We start from the raw sequence: 22,216 nt of genomic DNA, 5'->3' as shown, positions 1-22,216 counted from the left end.
CAATATTGTTGTTCTCTTGGACTTTTCTCCAACCCTGTACCTCTTTTGCTATGTACTCTTTATTCTCTTTATTCTTCTTCTTTAATTCCTCATTCTCATCCTTCTTTTAGCTGTCTTTTTAATTCTTCTATTTCTTTAGTTAGGTTTTGATTCTCCTTCCTTAGTTCTTCCAGTTTATCAACTGTGTAACTAGTGTTAATTGGTTAAACCTAACCTCCCATGCTTCATTTTTTTTTTTTTTTTTTTTTTTTTTTTTTTTTTTTTAGTTTCTCCTCTAGACTTACTAGTCGGGGTAGGGTGTCATCTCCCTTATTAAATCCATAAAAGTAATTATCTTCTCTTTCAATTGATTTGCTATTATCTATATTTCCACTCTTAATACCTCTACTTCCCTGTTCTACCTCATCTGTGTGATCTGCACACCTTTTGTCGACACCCCTTCTGACGTCCAGGGCCTGTTTGTCCCCTTCCTTATTTCCTTCCATTTTCCTCAATAGTGTCTCCCCTTCTCCTTTTTCCACTTAAATTGTGTTTCTGGAGTTCCAATCTTTGCTGTTAGTCCGACGTGTGTGTGTGTGTGTGTATATATTATATATATATATATATATATATATATATATATATATATATAAAAAACATAAAAACTTATACAGGGTATGGAATTAATGATAGCCTGCTAGCCAGTGGCTAGCCAAAATCATGGTGAAATAGCCAAAAATGGGCAAAATATAAAGTTAGTCTGTGTGGCTAGCCAAAGTATTGCTTTAGTATCTTACAAAACATGATGAATTTTATGAAATAGTCATTACTATTTCATATATTCCAGTTTTTAATGTGAAAAGTATGAAACTTATGCCTTAAAATATATGTTGAGGTGAGATCAATTTGAACATGAATTATGCCTCTCTCACTTCCATTGAACATGTACTGATCAGAACATGTGGCAGCCACAGCTGCAGGGTCAGGATCCAGAGCAGACTGTTGTTTAAATGCAGTTAGCAAGCAGCTGAATATCTTCTTGTTCAGTAATGTTTTAACATGTGCATGTAGCAGGCGAGTGCCAGCTACTTTGCATGTATGATACGATGTGACATATAAATATGATTATGTGTATATAACCATCACAGATGTCACCTAATATGTAATTCTGTGGTCACTATATAGACCTACAAAATGGGATTATGTGTGCTTAGTTCAGCGCATGCTCGAACTGTTTTCAATATCACTTAGGAGGTTACAGTACATCTTATGCTTCCATTGATTATTATGAGGGGAGATGAGTGGTAGGCATGTGCACATGCTTGGTGAGCAAATAAACAAAACTGTTGACAAAATATTATGATGACTAATTTTGTAATACTAGTAAATGCCCATGGTGGGGAGGGTTATGGTCATACTGCAGTTAAAAAAACAAAACAAATGAACCCCCTGATTAGGTGTTTCTTTTTTATTACTGGATTAGTCGTTTGGAAATGAGAAATAGAATAAAACATAAAACATCGATTTGAATTTCACTGTGACTGTGTGTGATTTCCATGGTCATGCATACAAGTAAATAAAATGCCTGGAAGACAGTTTAACCTGGCCTGTCACAATAGTCATAATACATGTAATGATAATAGTGATTATGATATTGTAATGGCAAAAGAAAAATGAAAAATAAGTACTGTAAGATTACCATGAAAGTTGCAAACAAATATTTTTCTTTTCAAGTTTCAAAATGTACTGGTCATATAATATGCATAGAAAGAACTATTTTCCTTTTATACCTATGATGGTGACAAATTCATTTGTGAAGTTGGGTGTTTTGTTGGGTTTGTGAACTTCTCTGTTGCTTAGTTTTATTTGCATGGCATTTATGCATCTTTATTCCATGGTGTAGGAGGGGAGGAGGCTAAAGGGCCAATTGCTAGATCAGTACAAAAAAGTATTTTTTTAGTGACTCAAATTTTAATTTTCTGGTTCGTCGGACAATTACAATAAAAAACCGTTTTCCTCTGCTCTTTATTTCACTTTCTAAATGAATGGCAAGGGCACTTATTTATTTTATTATAATAATTTTTTTTTTAATCTACTGACAATTGAATTTATTTTGTCAACCATCCAATTTATATTTAATGATTACATTGGGAAACTAATTTTTACAATTTTTTCTCTCTAGTGTTTCTAAAGCAAAAATTTGTGATGGTTACAAATATGTACTTGCTTTTTTCTACCATTGACCATTTTAGTGATATAAAAAATTATACTATAGACATATACAAAGTCTTTTTCCCCTTTCAAGGGAGGTAGCCAAAAAGAACAAGGCATAAAATCATTCCCACCCATTCCATCCCTAAATACACTCCACTCCACCCTCCCTCTTATCTTAGCACCTCCTGGATGACTGGTCATCCCTGCACCTTGTCCACTGCCCTGGGTCAGAGGCAGTGTCGCAAGTCACGGCACATCCACAGCAAGGCTGCTTCATTAAATTGGCGACCCACCCTCTCCGTCCCCTTATGCATAAAAGAAGACGGGGAGAAATCCCTTCAGGGTGCATCAAATTTTGCTCACACATACTCCCTCAACCCCCATCCCCCACCCACTTCCCATCATGCATTACATCATCCATACATAACCATTCTCCATTCACCCCCATCTTCTGTCCTCTCCAGTCCTTCCTCAACAGACTTTCTCCTCTTCCCCAAAGCCCCCTTCACCCCATCCATCCACCTCATCCTAGGACGTCCCCTCATATTCACTCCTTCCACATCTGCCTTCCATACCTCTTTTACTAGTCTTTCTTCACTCATTCTTTCCATGTGTCCAAACCATCCTAATACTCTTTCATCAACCCTATCTCCCAACTCCCTTTCCACCCCTGTTCTCCTCCTCAGCTCCTCATTTCTCACTCTATCTAGCCTAGTAACCCCCATCATACTTCTCAGACACCTCATCTCAAACACGTTTAAACTCCTCTCTCCCTCTCTTATGTTCCATGTCTCTGCCCCATACAGTGCTGTTGGCACAATCACTCCTTCATACAATCTCCTCTTAGCATCCATTCCCAAATGTCTATTCCTCATTACACTTTTTAATCCACCAAGGCATTTACTGGCTTCTCTCAATCTACATTCTCCCTCCACCTTCACTCTACCTTTTCCTGCCACATTTGCACCCAAGTATCTAAAACTATCCACTTCTTCCAGTCGCTCTCCCATAACCACTTCCATACGGTGACGCCTACGTAGGCGGCATGAGGAGCAAGTGGGTACTCAATGATGCCGACGTCGCCATCTTGATTATATTTATTGTAGTCGTACCTACGTAATTTCCATTCTCTCTAAACTGGCTTCATCAATTTTCTATGGTTATCAAAATACATGGGTGAAAGAGAACGAACGATTGAGTACTGACTTTATTTTTTATAATGCGATTATTATGACGCAACATTGCATGTCGGGCAGCTAATGCTGCCTGACGTGCAATGTGTCCCGGAGTGAAGAGGTTAACCCCTTCACTCCGGGCCAAAATCTCGCGGGCAGCATTAGCTGCCAGACGTGCGATGTTGCATCATAATACTCGCATTATAAAAAAATAAAGTAACCCCTGTATTGCTCGTTCTCTTTCACCCGTGAATTTTGATAACCATAGAAAATATGATGAAGCCAGTTTACAGAGTATGGGGGACTTGCATGTACAACTACAATAAATGTAATCAAGACGCCGGTATGGCAGCCTCGTGTACCCACTTGCCCCTCATGAAGCCTATGCAGACGTCACCGTATGGAAGGGGTTAATGCTCACTTCCAGTCTGCTGCCACTTTCACCCCTTGTACACCTCATCACCTTACTTTTACCCACATTTATCTTCAGCTTTCTTCTTTCACACACTCTCCCAAACTCTGTCACCAACTTCCTCAATCCCTCCTCCGATCCTGCCACAAGCGCAGTGTCGTCCGCAAACAACAGCTGGCTCACCTCCCACTTTTCTCCATTTTCTTTAACCATCTCCAATCCCTTGCCCACCACCCTTGCATTTGCCTCATGCACCACCCCGTCCAATATACAAGTTGAACAGCCAGGGTGACATAATGCATCTCTGACGAAGTCCCACCTTTACCACAAACCACTCACACTCTCCATTTCTAATCCTGACACATGCTCTACTACTCTCGTAAAAACTCTTGACAGCTCCTAGAAGCTTTCCTCCTATCCCGTATATCCGCAAAACCTCCCACAGTGCCTTCCTGTCTACCCTGTCATAAGCCTTTTCCAGATCCATAAAAACACAAAAACATCCTTAAAAAACTAATACTAATATAAAGAAATGTATGGGGTACAGGAAGACACACAATTGTCACTTACAATTTCCATCATTTTCAGGTTTATACTATAAATATTGACATTATTGACCATGGCTACAACAGGATGTAGGAATTCACAAGATTCATTCTGTTATGTGTATGATTTCTATGTTGGACCTAAACATGTATCCCTTAAGTTGTGAAAAGTGTAAAGTACTGGATTGCTTATAGAATGTACTTTGGAATGAGTATGGGTGACCAAGAAAAACCATGGGTCCACCATGTGATATGTGGAAGTTGTCAATCAAATTTAGATACATGGCTGAGAGGTGCAAGAAAAGCAATGCCATTTGCTGTGCCAAGAGTTTGGCTAGAGCCAAAAAATCATAATGACTGCTACTTTTGCATGATTGACATGTCGTACCGAAAAGTTAAGGGAAGAAAATTCCTTCCATATCCCAGCATTTCATCCTCAATTGAACCTGTGTCATATTGATACCTTACTGGTTTCATGGCCACCAGAAAATGTAAGTAAATCTTATAAAATTGTGAACTCTATTCCTTGTAACAGAATCAATATTGAAATCTTCCAAATATCTATTTATAATTTCTTGTAATACCCTTACACATACAATCCATATTTATGTTCCAATTAATAAATGCATCCTTTTTTCAGGTAGAGGATATGATGAAGGTCTCGTCATCTCATTAAGAGAGTGAGAAGGTTGTGACAATGAAGAAATGGATGAAAATTTTGACCAAAGACTGAATACCCGCCCACATTTTCCAAATCAACATGAACGGGATGAGGTCACTAGGGACTTGGGCCTCACTGAGTTAGGAGCTGAGCTTTTAGCATCCAGAATGAGTGAATGGAATCTGTTGGGGGATGACTATAGATCAACAGTATACAGGAAGTGCCATGAGGGATTTGAAGTATACTTTGATATTAATGAGGATCTTTGCTTCTTTGAAGATATTAATGGCTTATTTACTGTTGTTGGAATTGATCACAACCCAGAACAATAATGACTGTTCATAGATAGTCCTATAAAAAACCTCAAAGTTGTTTTACTACATACAGACGCTCCTCAATTTACGTTTTAGTTACGTTCCGAACGGCCGAAAGTAAGTTGAAAATGAACGTAAATTGTTACTGTACCATACATCTGTAAATTCTATTACCATATCTTATAAAACACCCCTAAATCATTAATTATACACATAACATTGTAAAATGATAACATTAATTTCAAACGTAAAATTGAAAAAACGTAAAACGAATGAACGTAAGTAGAGAAGCGTCTGTAATGGGAATTGATATCCATCCCTGCTTCTCGAGAAGGTAAACTATGATGAATTTAGATGGGATGTTTGTGGTGATTTTAAAATGCTCTCCCTCTTACTTGGATTACAGGGTTGGTACACCAAGTATTTATGTTTTTTTTTTTTGCTGATGGGACAGTCAGGCTGATAATGAACACTATCAGAAAGTGAAGTGGCCCCCTTGAGATGGCATACAGCCAGGAAAACTCAATGTTATTAGACAGCCTCTTGTGGAACCTACCAAAGTGTTGCTACCCCCACTTCATATAAAGCTTGGTTTTGTCAAATAGGTTGTGAAAGCATTTGATCATGGTGGAAAAGCATTTCAAGAAATTCCTCTACTCTTTTAAAGCTGACAGAGGCTTAAGTTAAGGGTGGTATATTTACTGGTACGCAAGTATGGAAAATCTTGGTCAATGTAGCTTGAGAATGCAATGAGTGATGTTGAAGGAGAGGCATGGTGTATATTTTGAGATATAGTTAATGGATTCCTTTGTAATAATAAAGACCCAAACTATAAGCAGCTCATAGCAAAATTTTTGGGAAGTTAAGAAATTAGGATGTAGAATGTCATTAAAGGTGCACTTTTTGTGTCACATTTGAATTTTTTTTGTGAAAACTTGGGAGAAGTGAGTGAAGAGCATGGCAAGAGGTTCCATCAGGACATGCTGCAATGGAAAAAAAAATACCAAGGAAGATGGGACACTGCTGTGATGGGAGAATATATGGTCCCTGGTGCGTAAAGATCAATTAGCTCACAGGGAAATCATGCATATCGGTGCATTTCTAGTAGGCTCTTATAACAGTATCACACACTTAAACATAAGAATTAGGTTTTAAGAAACTATAGGCTCCCATTAATAATCATGTAAGCACCATCATCGGCATCCGACCTATTGTATGCGTCAGCGTATTTCTGAACAAAACCGAGACGCACAGCCGAAAGAGCGGGTTGGTGATGTACTTGAATACTGTTAGTGGTGATGTTAAGGTGTAATAAGACTGTTAAATTCCAGGGAATAAAGTGAACAAAATAAGACATACTGTTTGATGTGTCCAGCCGGGCCCTGGGAACCCTACGCACGGATACATATATAGATGTATATATATATATATATATATATATATATATATATATATATATATATATATATATATATATGTATGTAGATTGCCATGTATTCCTTCTATGTTTTCCAATTTTAAAAATAATTTCTTATGTGGTACTTTGTTAAAGGCTTTTTGTAAGTCTAGGAAAGCACAATCAACCCATTCATCCCTTTCTTGTATTATATCCATTAGTCTTGAGTAGAAACAGATTAGATATGTGGTAAATGATCTTCCTTATCTGAATCCAAATTGTCTAAGGTTTGTTATATTAATTTCTTCCAGGTGTTTTGTCCATCTATTTTTGATCATTTTCTCACAAATTTTGACTACTGTGCTTGTTAGGGAGACCAATCTGTAATTAGTTGGTTCTTCTTTGTTTTCTCCTTTATATATTGGTACAATGTTGGCATTTTTCCAGTCCTTTGGTATTTTTCCTTCTTTGAGTAAGCAATTTATTATGGTGTATATTTTGTCCATTAGTTCTTTGCATTCTCTTAGTATCCATTTCGTAATTCTGTCCAGGCTGCTCAATTTCCTAACATCAAGGTTTGTTAATTGCTCCATTATTTCTTTTTGTTATTGTTATTTCCCTCATGGGGGAGATCGCACTTCACTTCCTTAATCCCAATGCTGTACTTTTTAGCTAGTGAAAACAGACTTCAAGTGAGTGTTCATGACTTTGGCCATTTCTAGATCTTCTGTGTATTTTGTATTTCCTTGGTATAGATTCACCATTTCCTGTTTATTTTTAAGTTTACCATTCACATATCTGTAGAATAGTTTGGGTTGATCTTCACATTTTCCTATGATGTCTATTTCATAGTTTCTTTTTTTCCTCTGTGCACTTTTACATATTCATTTCTATAGTTTATATATATTTGCCACTATACAGGTTTTTTTTTATCTTTTCTCCATCTTTCCCAAGCTTTGTCTCTTCTATCTCTTGCCTCGCTGCATCTTCTGTTGAACCAGCAATTAACGTACACCTTCTCTTGGTATGTACCTATTCACTCCTTCATCATAGATTTCTAATAAGATCGCCCATTGCTCTTCCATTTTTGCCTCTTCAGTGTAGAATTTTTCCCAATTTGCAGTTTGAAAGAATTTCTTAAGTTTCACAAAGTCCATTTTGTTGTATATCATTTCCCCCCATATATATTTCTTCCTTTAGTTCAGCCTCCATTAGTATGTGGTCACTCTTTAGAAATGGTGTGTATTTCATTAACTAGTTGTATTATACGGGCAGGGGAGCTATGCTCGTGGTTACCCATTTTTGTATCTCGCAAGATCAAGTTTGTTCTTAGATTCTTGTATTGTGTTTGCACACACTATTTCTTCATCCAATTTGTTCCATATATCTATCTGTGTGGGAAGCTGTTCATTTTCAGCTCTTCTATAGTTATCCTTTTTGAGTTTCATTGCATGTCCTCTTGTTTTTCCTATGTCCCAATTTAATAAGTCCTCTCTATCAAGGCATTCTTTTCCTTTCATAATTCTGTAGATGGTTAGTAGGTCCCTCGTTCTCTTCTTTGTACCAGGGTTGGCAATTCCAGTTCGGTCAGTCTTTGTTCATATGTCAGGTTTGAAAGTGTTGGGACCATCTTTGTTGTTTCTCATTGTATTCTTTCTAATTTTCTTATATTCTGTTTTGTACTGGGTGATCATACCAGCGCTGCATATTCCAGTTTTGGCCTTATCAGTGTTTGTAATATTTTCTTATGTGTATTTACCTTGTTGTATTTTATGGGAAAGGGAGCTATGCTCGTGGTGTCCTGTCTCCATATCTCGTTTTATCTAGACTGTTTTTAAATTCATGTATCATTTTTGCACACCCCACATTCTCATCTAATCTGTTCCAAACGTCTATTATCCTGTGGGGAAAGCTGTTCTTTTTCAGGTCTCCTCTATAATTGTCTTTCTTTATTTTCTTTCCATGCCCTATTGTATCTGCTATCCCATTTTATTAGATCCTCTCTATCAGTAATTTCCATGCCTTTCATGATTCTATAGTTATCAAGTCTCCTCTCTCTATTCTTTGCTCTGATGTCTGTAGTTCAAGTTTTGCCAGCCTCTCCTCGTATGATAGTTATGAAAGTGTGACGAGTTAAACACCATATGAGGACGGAGCCTTTATTTGTACGACGTTTCGCTTATTGCAGCTTTTTCAAGAAAAAGTTATGAAAGTGTTGGTGCTAATTTCGTAATTGCTCTTTGTATTCTTTCAAGTTTTGTTATACATTTTTTGTATTTGGTGACCACATCGTCGCTGCATACTCCAATCTTGGTCTTATCAAAGTGACTAGTATTTTCTTCACCATTTCTTCGTCCTGGTATGTAAATGCCACTTTGATTGATCTTATTAAGTTATAAGTTTCTCCAAAAATATTGTTTACTGTATATACTCGTCTATAGGTCGATCTCGTGTAAAGGTCGACCCCCCCCATTTTTGGCCAAAAAATCTGAAATTTTCCATATAGCTCATGTATAGGTCGAGTGGCTTGTTTTTGTTTTGGTGCTGTGAGCATTCCACTGTCTTAATGCTTTGAAGTGCCATGGCTTGCCTGGTATAGCAATTGATTATTATGGTTTTTCACTTCATTAATTCTGATGTATTTTGGTTTATTTTTTTTTTCAAGTTCACTGATTTTAATATCTAATAAGTTTCACTGAAATTGCCATTTCAGGAGAGTGAAAAACTTGAACAGACTACCAAGTTTTTTTTCATGAAAGTAGCAGTTGCCGACAAGACTGACGAGTTAAACACCATATGAGGACGGAGCCTTAATTTGTACTACATTTCGCTTATTACAGCCTTTTCAAGTACAAGTTGAGATACATATGCTTGAGATTAAATAAGGGGAAAGGAGGGAATGGGGAAGGGAGAGGAGGAGGAGGGGGATTGAACACTGGGAAAGGTTGAGAATGCTGGCCCAAACGTCCGTGGGCAAAATGTTCACAAAGGGTGGTTTAAATATTAAAAAAAAAATTTGCTTGCCATGGGTATTAGGGGAATTATGTGGGGCGAGATGTTGAACATGCCCCTATTTTGTTCAATAGTGTTCATTCCTTGAATGATCACTGCTTCTAAACAATTCCTGCGGATTTTGTCTGGTTCTCGTATCAGCAGCTCTGTATTCTTCCAATCCATAAGATGGTTTTCCTTGTTTCTGTGTATCACACATGCATTGGTGGTGACATCATGCCTGACGTCGTAACGGTGTTCACATATTTGTGTATTCAGGTCGCGTGATGTTTCTCCGATGTAAACTTTATCACATCCTGAACACGGAATACTATAAACGCCAGCTTGGGTGCCCGGTGTTTGGTTGTTGTGTATTTTCGTCTTAGTGATGTCTTTTATCGTCCTGCTTGTCTGGCACATTACTTCCAAATTGGTGGTTCTTAAAATATGTGTCAGGTTGGTGGCAACGTCGCCGGTTGGCAACACGAGACATCTTGTTGTGCAGCAGGACAGCACAACAAGACGTCTCGTTTCAATTATGTTTACATTTAATGCACAAAAACTTTTGTATCCGTCAATAAATAAAAAGAAAATGTGCCTTACATTTTTTCTGCTACCCTATGGTAAAATATCTGGTAACAGTAACAAGTTGGCAATACTGAACAGTTTGTTTTCGTAATGGTGAGATCCATGCATTGTTTTGGTAATGGTAACAATAATATATACCATATAGAAAGCTAAATTTGAGAATATCACAGCATTTTATTATTTTTTTTAAACAACTATGGGTACTATGATAGTATACATGATATAATAAGCTTGCCTGTGCTAAGAATTTTAACAAACAGGTAAAACCACAGTATGGGGTTATGTGTATCTAGAAGGAATTTCACATGTTTTGGTACGTACCGTGTATTTTATGTCCCCATTGTTTACTGGTAGTAACTAGTAGGTAAATATTTTGATTTCTGAACCTAAAGAAAAGGTAAGAGTTCTTCCTAGCCTTTCTCGTCATGTCTGGATTTCAACCTAACAAGATTATTACTTGTGTATAGGTTCACCCCTAAGTTTTGGCCTTAAAAAAAATCCTTAAGATTTCGACCTATAGACGAGTATATACGGTATATGTTTCTCAGGGGACATATTCATAATAATGACTCCTTGAGATCGCTTTGCAGTGATTCACAATCTTCTTCAGTGTTCACTTTTTTCAACATTTTTGCATCATGTGTGAAGAAGCTCGTATAACTTTCAATTCTTTCAACCATATTAATATATATAGCAAACATTATTGGGGCCAGTACTGTTCCTTTTGGAACTACTAATCACCTCATCCCAATTGGAATGTTTGTCTCTTATCACCACTCATTTTTCTTTCATGCAAGAAGTCTTCCATCCACTTAAGTAGTTTGCCCTGTATTCCTCCTACAATTTCTAATTTCTTTAGCAATTTCGTATGTGGCACCTTATCAAAAGCTTTTTTTCAGGTCTAGAAAGACACAATCAGCCCATCCATCTCTTTCTCGTATTATATCTATTAGTCTTGAATAGAAACACATCAGGTTTGTGACACAGTACATAAAAGAATAGAAGAAAATTAGAAAGAATACAAAGAGCAACGACAAAGTTGGTCCCAACATTTGCAAACCTAACATACGAACAAAGACTGGCCGAACTGGAATTACTAACCCTGGAACAAAGAAGAGATCGAGGGGACCTAATAACCATCTACAGAATTATGAAAGGAAAGGAATGCCTTGATAGAGAGGACCTATTAAAACGGGACAGAGGACATGCAATGAAACTCGAAAAGGATAACTACAGAAGAGACCTGAAAAAGAACAGTTTCCCACGTAGAGTGATAGATGTATGGAACAAATAGGATGAAGAAATAGTGTGTGCAAACACCATACAACAATTTAAGAACAAACTTGATCTTGTGAGATACAAAAATGGGTCACCACGAGCATAGCTCCCCTTCCTGTATAATACAACTAGGTAAATACATGATCTTCCTTGTCTAAATCCAGACTGCCTCGGACTTAGTACATTGTTTTTTTCCAAATGCTTTACCCATCTAATTTTGATGATTCGCAAATTTTTGCTACCGTACTTATAAGGGAGACCAGTCTATAGTTTGTAGGGTCTTTGTTTCCCCCCTTATATATTGGAACTATATCTGCTCTTTTCCAATCTTCTGGAACTTTTCCTTGAATGAGCAGCTTATAATACTATGTATTTTATCTGTTAGTTCATCCCTGAATTCTCTCAAAATCCAGTTTGCCATTTTGTCTGGACTATGCAATTTTCTGACATCGAGATTACTCAAGTGATTCATTATTTCATTCCGTGTTACTTCTATTTCTTTCATAGGGGGGACTTTCCCCTCCCACTTGTCATCTCTCAGTTGTATGTTCTCCCACATAAACACTGATTGAAAATGCTTGTTCATAATATCTGCCAATTCTATATCCTCTGTGTATTCTATTCCTCCTTGTCGTAGTTTCACTAATTCTTGTTTGTTTTACAGTTTCTTGTTTACATATCTAAAAAATAGTTTTGGTTGACCTTTACATTTTTCTATGACATCCTTTTCATGTTTTCTCTTTTCTTCTCTGCACACTTGTACATATTCATTTCTATAATCAGTATATATTTTCCATTTTTTTTTTTTTTTTTTTGTCTTCCCTCCATTTTAGCCAAGCTTTATCCCTTTTATCTTTTAACTCTACATCTTTTGTTGCACCAACATTTTACATACCCTTTTTTCTTGTTTTTGTCTTGGAACATACTTTTCCACTAATAAATTGTTGTCAAAATTTTCCATTTCTCTTCTACTGTTGTTTCCTCTTTGTGTAACCTTTCCCAGTCTGCTTTTTGAAAAAATTCTCATTTTATCATTTTTTTTTTTCATACATCATTCTTCCCTTTCTATATTGTTCATTTTTTCTCATGTACTTTTCTTCATTTAGTTTCAGTTCTACTGATATGACTAATATGTGGTCACTTTTACTCATTTGTGTCTTATATTCAATCTTGTCCACTATTTCAGGTTCTGATGTGATTATTAGGTCTAGTCTCGATGGCTCTTCCTCATTTCTATATCCATTGTGTCATTGTACTTACCGTATTTTTCGGTGTATGACCCGTGGCTTTTTGCCTCAGAAAGGGGCCAAAAATTGGGGGTGCGGGTGATATAAAGGTGCGGGTCATCTGTGGATTCTGGTTAGAAATTGCCCTCTTACGCAGTCAAAAAAAAAAAAAAAAAATTGAACAATTAGTTTAGTTTAGTTGGGTGCCCTCTCGGATAGGGGATTTGTGGGAGGACCGACCAAGTTCGTCGAATGAAAGTTGATCAATGTCATAATACAGCGCGCACGATCGAGACAAACGACAAAGAGAAGGTAGGATTTGTCAGTATCTTACCCACTTTACATGCTCTTGTTATTAATAAAGGCATTATCACAAATAAAACAGGCTTAACTAAACAGCATGAACATACAATACAACAGTGACTGGTACCAACATCGTGTGCCGCGATCAAACAAAAACAAGCGGGCAGCCATTTTCGCAGTTACAAATTACAAACTGTACCTGATTCCTTAATGCTAAATTTGTGCATTACATGTGCATAATGGGTCGTTCAAGCATAGAGAAAAATTAAAGAATCGACTATTCAGAACGATTTCCGTAAATCAGAAATGTGCCATCCTGCAATGTTCGATGCATGCTACAACTCGGAAAAGGAATCGGACAAATCCGAAATCGAAATGGAAACGGATGAGGTCACTGCATCAGAATTGGCCGATTTATACCACAACCTCTTCCATGACGAAACAGAGGATGAGGAATTCGATGGCTTCGTGAGCGATGATACGCCTTCATAAACATTATTGACTCTCGTCTGTGATCACTGACTGTGCTTTTTTTCTAATAACGATGTGCTCCATTGACTCTGTTCATAACAGTTCAGTAATGTGCTCTATTATTGTTCTATTCTATTGAAAACTAACCATTGGAAATTGTTTGGTTTAATAATTAATTACCAGTCTTTGTATGGCATTTATAAACCAATTGATTGATTACCGGTAAACAACCAAACAGGGTTTTATGGCATTATTTACACAAATTGATTAAGGTTCTTTGTAATATATATATAAGTGTAATAAAATACATTGAAATGTAATTTGTTGGTTATTCTTCATCTTCATCACAATCAGAAATAAATAGGACAGGAGGAATGCTGGTATCATGATCATGAATCGCAATGCCGCGTCTTCGACCCATCCCAAAGGCGTAAGATCAGTTGCACACTTTCGAGATCACCCCTCTTTCATTAAAGCTACCACTACATCTAGTGGCAGCTTCAGAAACCAAATTGTGAGGTTGTGTACGTACGTGTCGGCCTTTGATGTGTGATGAATCCTGAAAAGCAAGATATCACCAAGAAACCTGCCAATATCGGAAAACATGTATCTTTTTTATAAATCACATAAGCATTGATGAAACAGAAAATTTAGAAAAAGCCTCAGCTTTGAAATTACTTTGATCACCACGTCAACGGCCGGCCGTAACAGCAACCGCCGTGAGCTGTGCCTGTGGCCACCCATGCATGGGTAGTATACATCGTCGGATCTACAGTGCCTTGCATGCCATATGACTGCGGGTCATACAGCGGTGCGGGTCTTGTGTGGATTTTCACTAAGGTGTAAGGGGGTGCGGGTCATATAACGGTGCGGGCTATAGTCCGAAAAATACGGTACTCTTATTATATCAAGTAGTACATTTCCCCAGCAGATTCCTTTACAATTAAAGTCACCCTATAATTATTCTTCCTCCATCTTCCTTTATCTTATTTAGTGTTAGCCATGTGTCTTCTACTAACATATTTAGGTGTTCTCTCTCTTCCCATGAAGTCATTTTAGAAGGCACATAATTTACCACAAATTTCCTGCTCTTCTTGTCCCTGTCCTCTATTTCCATCATAATCATCTCCATTCTATTCTTTCCATATGTAACATTCCTCACATTTATATCCTTAGTCAGGAACATAACTCCACCCTCTTGTTTTACTTCTCTGTTTCTAATCCAATAATTGTATGCACCATGTCCTGGACTGTTGGGTGGTAATGGACCTTTCAATTTTGTCTCCACAATTCCCATTATGTCAGTTTGCTTTTCCATCAGGTAATCATTCAGTTCATTCAAGCCTGTTATTACTCCATCTATATTTGTGAAGGACACTTTTAATTATCTGTTACCTCCATCCTGTTTTCTGTTTCCCTTCTGTTTTTCTCTCATATGAACCATTTCCTCACTTTCATATTCACTACTCTCCAATAGAATTTCTCTTTGACTCTGTGCTGTTCTTGTTTTTTTCCTAGCTTCTATTCTTTTTATTTTCTCTTCCTGTCTTTCATCTTTATTCATCTCTCTTTATCCATACCTGTTTTTACGGATCACTTTCTGCTAGTTTTCCTGTTTTTGATAAGACATTCTCTGCTGTCGTTTGTGACCTGAATTTAACCTTAACTGGTCTGGTCTTGTCTATATTGTATTTCCCAAGTCTATATATTTCTTCAATTTCTATCCCTATTTCCTATTCACCTTGAAATATTCTTAGTACCCTGTTCACTCTTTCTTTCTCCTCACTCCTGTACTCCTATTTGGATTATGTTTCTCTTCCATTCCTAACATAATTATATATTTATTTTTATCTGCTAAGTCTTACTGTATTCTCCTTCTCTCTCATCACTTTAATAACTGTGTCCTTAGTGTGTTCCTTCATCTGTTGTTTCACTATATCTCTAAATTCAATTTTGCTATTTTCCTGAACCTTTTTCCAACCACTTACCTCTTTTTCTATGAACTCTTTATTCTCTTCATTCTTTAATTCCTAATTCTCATCCTTTACTTTTAAATTTAGCAATTTCTTATGTGGCACCTTATCAAAAGCTTTTTTCAGGTCTAGAAATGCACAATCAGCCCATCCATCTTTTTTGCATTACATCTATTAGCCTTGAATAGAAACTACTTAAGTTTGTGACACATGAATATCCTTCTCTAAATCCAAATTGCCTTGGATTTAGTACTTTTTTTTCCCCAAATGCCTCACCCATCTAATTTTGATAATTCTTTCACAAATTTTAGCTATCATACTTGTAAGAGAGACCAGTCTATAATTAGTAGGGTCTTTGTTTCCCCCTTTATATATCGGTACTATATTTGCTATTTTCAAATCTTCTGGAACTTTTCCTTCTTCCAATGAACTGCTTATTAGACTATGTATTTTGTCTTTTAGTTCATTCCTGCATTCTCTCAAAATCCAGTTTGCCATTTCATCTGGTCCATGCGATTTTCTAACATCAAGATTGCTCAAGTGGTTCATTATTTCTTTTCTTGTTACTTCTCTTTCATAGGGTGGACTTTCTCCTCCCACTTGACATCTCTAAGTTGTATGTTCTCCCTCGTAAACACCGATTTAAAATGCTTGTTCATAATTTCTGCCATTTCTATTTCCCCTGTGTATTCAACTCCTTGTCGTAGTTTCTCTAATTTTTGTTTTTGGTTTTCAGTTGTTTACAAATCTATAAAGTAGTTTTGTTTGATCTTTACATTTTTCTTTGACATCTTTTTTGTTTTTTCTCTTTTCTTCTCTGCACACTTGTACATATTGATTTGTGTAACTACAAAAGGATTACAAAGGCGGAGCATGCCGACAGGAGACCTTTTGATCCATATCTAGGTTGGATGCACAAAAATAAAAAATAAAAATAAAAATCATATTAATAATAAATAAAAACTATAATAATGTAAATAACAAATAAAATACATAAATAAATGCATAGGTATAGTTAAATAATAAACAAACAGGTAAATAGTAAATAATAAATTGACATATAACTAATAATAATTGAAAATCAGACAGATAAACGATAACAAAACAAAAACAAATATAAGATAAATTATAATCATTACAGCATCTTACTTAGGTATTTATCTAAATAATTCTTAAAGCTTCGAACTGAACTACATTGCACTACCTGTGCAGGAAGTTTATTCCATTCATTAACTACACGGTTGGCAAAGTTGTTTCTACCTACTTCCAAATTGAATCTATTTCCGGACAGTTTGAGACCATTGTTTCTTGTCTGATTCTCATTCAATGTGAAAATTTTGTCACTTGATGTTGTCAATTCCCTTTAAAATCTTAAAGACCTGTATCAAGTCACCTCTGAGTCTAGGCTTTTTTAGGGAAAACAGATTCATGTGCTTTAGTCGATTTTCGTACAGGTACTCCTCGTTTAATGACAATTGGGACCAGTGAGCCGTCGTTAACCGAATTGGTCGTTATGCGAAAGTGTATACATATACGTACATGTACTGTATGTACAATGTCCAGCAATACATGTATCTTTATTTTTGTGTATTTTCCCTCTTTTATACAGTACATTAAAGCTTTATTTACTGTTTATTTACGGTGGTTAGGTTCCTGAAATTACTGTATATGACCAAATCCGCGTATGCTGACATTCCATATTGAATACCGGGGTATTTTTTTAGTTTTGACCATGGGCGCAATATAGCAATAGAAATTTAATTATTAATTTTGTAAATTAAAATGTATCAACGTAATATGCAATTTTGTGGGCGGAAATGAAAGTAAAAAATACCATGCTACAAGAAAATATGCTAATGAACGAAGTCGTCTGCCAACGTCTCTCACGACGACGACGACAACGAGGATGAGCCGGATGACATTTAATTTGCAGGTAATGATTTATCAAACACAGGTTAGGTTAGTGTAGTTTAGGTTAGACGAATTTATCATCCTTTCATTTCTTCGACATCGGCATCTATCATAACAAACATGGTGTACCATTCGTCCGACATGACTTCGTTACTTACGAAATTTGTTTTAGTACCTTTTTTCCACTCATAAAATTGCATATTACGTTGATACATTATAATTTACAAAATTAATAATTAATTTTCTATTGCTATATTGCGCCCTTGGTCGAAACTAAAAATTTACCACTACCGGTATATACTGTACCCCAGGTAGTTTTTTCAGCTTGCAGGATGGTAATGTAGACCTAAGCTTCAGAACACTTTACCTCACAGGTAATATCCACCGTACAAGTTCATTTATAACATCATACAAATTTGCCTCGGCCAACTTAATTATCGTACATGATGTCGTAACTTCAGGAGATTTACGTTAAACGAATGTCATAAAGCCCGTCGTTACTCCGAGTTGTCGTTAACCGAGTAGGTCGTTAAACGAGGAGTACCTGTGTATATTTTCCATTTTTCAGGTGTTATGTCTTTCTTCAATTTTATCCAAGCTTTATCCATATTGTCTTTTAACCTCTTCACTCCGGGGCACATCGCATGTCTGGCAGCATTAGCTGCCCGATGTGCGATGTTGCGTCATAATAATCGCATTATAAAAAATAAAGTCAGTGCTCAATTGTTCGTTCTCTTTCACCCATGAATTAATGGAGGTTATGTAGGTACGACTACAATAGATATAATCAAGATGCCGACGTCGGCATCATCGCGTACCCAGTTGCTCCTCATGCCGCCTATGTAGGCGTCACTGTATGGAAGTGGTAACTCCCAACATCTTTTGTTGTACCAACACTTTACATATCCTTTTTCTTGTTTTTGTCTTGGAACATACTTTTCCATTCCTTTATCAAATTTTGTCAAAATATTCCATTTCTCTTCTGCTGTTGTTTACTCCTTGTGTATCCTTTCCCAGTCTGCTTTTTGAAAGAATTCTCTTGTTTGATCAAAATTTGTTTTTCTATATATCAATCTTCCCTTTCTATATTGTTGTTTTTCCATGTATTTTCCTCATTTAGTTCCAGTTCAACCAATATATGGTCACTTATTGGTGTCTTATATTCAATCTTGTCCACTATTTCAGGTTCTGATGTGATTATTAGGTCCAGTGTTGATGGTTCTTCCTCATTTCTATATCTAGTATTCTCTTGTATCCATTGTGTCATTGTATGTTATATAATCATATGAAGTAGTACGTTTCCCCATTGGTCTTCTCCACCCTTCACTGTCATCTCTTTGTAGCAGATTTCTTTTCAATTAAAGTCACCCATTATAACTATTCTTCATCCATCTTCCATAATCTTATTTAGTGATATCCTTGTGTCTTCTAACATATTTGTGTGTTCTCTCTCTTCCCATGAAGCCATTTTAGGACACATAATTTACCACAAACTTCCTGCTCTTCTTATCCCTGTCCTTCTCTTCCATCATAATCATCTCTATTTTTTCCATATGTGACATTCCTCACATTTATATCTTTCTTAGTTGGGAACATAACTCCACCCCCTTGTTTTACCTCTCAATTTCTGTACTAATAATTATATGCACCATGTCCTACACTGTTGGGTGGCAGTGGACCTTTCAATTTTTGTCTCTACAATTCCCATTATGTCAGGTTCTTTTTCCTTCAGGTGATCATTCAGTTCCTTCAAGCCTATTATTAAGCCATCTATATTTCTGTAAGACAATTTTCTGCTACCTCCATCCTGTTTTGTGTTTCCCTTCCGTTGTTCTCTCCTATGAACCATTTCCTCTCTTTCATATCCACTATCCAATAGAATTTCTCTTTGTCTGACTCTGTTCTCTTCTTGTTTTTTTTTTCTTAGCTTTGATTCTTTTTGTTTTCTCTTTCCTCTTTATTCATCTCTTTTTATCCATATGTGTTTATATAGATCACTCTTTGCTAGTTTTCCTGTTTTTGATAAGACATTCTCTGCTGTCGTTTGTGACCTGAGTTTAACCTTAATTGGTCTGGTGGTATCTGTATTGTATTTCAATAGTCAATATATTTCTTCAATTTCTTTCCCTGTTTCTTTTTCATCTTCTTGATCTACTTCTAATATCTTGTTTACTTTTTCCTTCTCATTTACTCTTGTAGTCCTATTTGGATTATGCTTCTCTTCCATCCCTAATATAATTATACATTTCTTTTTATCCGCTAAGTCTCTTACTATATTCTCCTCCCTTGTCACTTTAATAACCATGTCCTTAATTTGTTCATCTGTTGTTTTACTATATCTCTAAATTCAATATTGTTGTTCTCTTGGACTTTTCTCTTTTACTATGGACTCTTTATTTTCTTTATTATTATTCTTTAATTCCTCATTCTCATCCTTTACTTCTTTTGACTGTTTTTTTAATTCTTCTATTTCTTTATTTAGGTTTTGGTTCTTCTTTAGCTCTTCCAATTTATCAACTCTGTGTAATCCATGTAAGTTGACTAAACCTAACCTCCCACTGTTCGTTCATTTTCTCTAGTTTTCCTGTAGACTTGCTAATCAGGGGAGGTCAACTCCCCCCTCATTAAATCCATGGAAATAATTATCTTCACCTTCCATTGAACTGCTCTTATCTATATTTTTAATTTTTACATTTTTACTAATCTTTTGATTTCACCTCTATCGTCTGCGCACCTTTTGTTGACATTCCTTCTGACTTCCGGGGCCCATTCGTCCCCTTCCTCATTTCCTTCCATTTTTGTCAGTAATCCCTCCCCTTTTCCTTTTTCTTCACCTTCCCACTACACCACAGGCTTTCCCCTTCCCTACTAATACAACACAGGTACTCCCTCATCAATGAGATCCACGAAGTTTGAATTTTTTCCTGGAGTTCTAAACTTTGCTGTCACTTTGACTGTCGTGTGTGTGCGTGTGTGTATTTACCTAGTTGTATTTTGCGGGAAGGGGAGCTATGCTCGTGTTGTCCCGCCATTGTATCTCTGTGTCTAGTTTGCTTTTAAACTCGTGAATGGTTTTTGCGCTTACTATTTCATTATCCAGTTTGTTCCAAGTGTCTAAAACTCTATGTGGAAAACTGTTTTTCTTCAGTTCTCTTCTATAGCTATGTTTTCTTAATTTCCTTCCATGTCCTCTTGTATTTCTCTTGTCCCAGTTTAGTAATTCTTCTCTATCAAGTATCTCTGTGCCTTTCATGATTCTGTAGATGGTCAGTAGGTCTCCTCTCTCTCTTCTTTCCTCCAGTGTCGGTAGCTCCAGTTTAGCCAATCTCTCCTCGTATGATAGGTTTGCAAGTGCAGGTGCCATTTTTGTAGCTGCTCTTTGGATTCTTTCTATTTTCTTTATGTTCTTTTTGGTACTGGGGGACCACAATGTCGCCGCAAACTCTAGTCTAGTGTGTGTGTGTGTGTGTGTGTGTGTGTGTGTATATATATATATATATATATATATATATAAAACATGTGTTTAAATACACCCATTATCCTGCCTGCCAAACTCCTACCACTCCAAAATCCTGACCTCATAATCCCAATAGCTAAAATCCTGATATAAAAAAAAAATTATACCTTTTATTTTATTAGATATGGATGGATAGTCAAAGTAATATTTTTTTCTATATTTGATTAAGATGTAAAGTAACAAGTGAATGAAAGATCAGATACAAATGTATATTTAGAAATGAATCACACTGTTTCTACAGGTTATTTTGAAAATTGAATAAAGTTGTGCTATTCCACAAAGATAATCCATAACATTTTGATGTTACTCATCAACTTGGTGATCCATGCTTTATGAATATTTATATATACATATTTTTTCTTTTCTTTTTTGTGTAGGAGATGGTTCACCATGAAGTATCCACTCAATTTGGTTGCTAACTTGCTGCTCCTTTTGCATCTCTTCAGTTATGCTATAAAATCCAATGTGAGCTCTTCCATTGATGTTTTCCCATCTTCTGTGCCATACCTCTACTACATTCAGAGTGCGTGGAATTCCTAATTGCATGGAGTCATGTACTGACTACATAATTGGAGAAAATAAAGGAGTACTGATGACAGTGCCATTATGTAAGTGTCATCTTGTTTGTCCAAGCACATAATTATTTTCAAACCAAGTAATAATATTGTCCTCCTCTTCTGGCAAGTAAGGTTTCAAAACTTCAAAAACTTCTGGAATTTTATTCAATTGAAGAGATTCCAAGGCAAATAGATGCATCATTAAACAAAAATATTTATGATTGTAGTATCAAATTTATTAAGTGATCCACTTGACTGAATTCTTTGCCATAAGGACTGTCTTAAATGGAAAAAACAGTTTGCTGTTGATGCTAGGAAACTCATCTCTAGAAGCTTGAATTGCAGTCAATTCTAAATCTGATATTATGGATTGTGGGTTCAAATCAAATCCATTTTCATCAATGATGTCAGTCAAATCTTCAAACAAGCATTATACATAACTTCACTCTTCCCTGTCATCAAAGCATAAACAAATGGGAAGACCCTATAATTTCCATATCTCACAGGTGTGTGAATCGTGTAAAGTTGGTAAAATAATGTAGGAATTGTTTTAAAAGTACCAGCCATGATCCAATATGAGGCCTATGACAATCTTTGCAAATTTGTGGCAGTAGTGAATATGAAATTTTGGTCTTTTATGGTAGAATCTCTTGTCAAAAATAAATCACAATTTAATGTAAGTTTTAGTTTTGGCAGAATATTAAT

At 36.2% G+C, this 22,216-nt stretch overlaps 1 protein-coding gene across 10 annotated transcripts in view; it reads left to right on the top strand.

The window, feature by feature from the left end:
- The window catches only part of LOC143027603 (uncharacterized), a 161,374-nt gene that overhangs the window by 6,043 nt on the left and 133,115 nt on the right, over positions 1-22,216 (top strand). For 5 of the 10 annotated variants that reach the window (XM_076188953.1, XM_076188950.1, XM_076188952.1 and 2 more), the window contains one exon: positions 21,332-21,562. The exons of 4 other annotated variants lie outside the window; for them this stretch is intronic. In XM_076188953.1, coding sequence (XP_076045068.1) covers positions 21,436-21,562 — 127 coding nt within the window. In that variant the 5' untranslated portion in view covers positions 21,332-21,435. Of the gene's footprint in view, positions 1-9,409; positions 9,602-21,331; positions 21,563-22,216 lie in introns of those variants that run through there. One more of the 10 variants, XR_012966616.1, reaches the window with a different exon arrangement.

This window comes from Oratosquilla oratoria, chromosome 8 (assembly GCF_046742065.1).
Source record: "Oratosquilla oratoria isolate Oo_2021 chromosome 8, ASM4674206v1, whole genome shotgun sequence".
Taxonomy (NCBI): domain Eukaryota; kingdom Metazoa; phylum Arthropoda; class Malacostraca; order Stomatopoda; family Squillidae; genus Oratosquilla; species Oratosquilla oratoria.
Note: the sequence above shows the minus strand (reverse complement) of the source record. Positions and strands in the feature narration are given on the sequence as shown.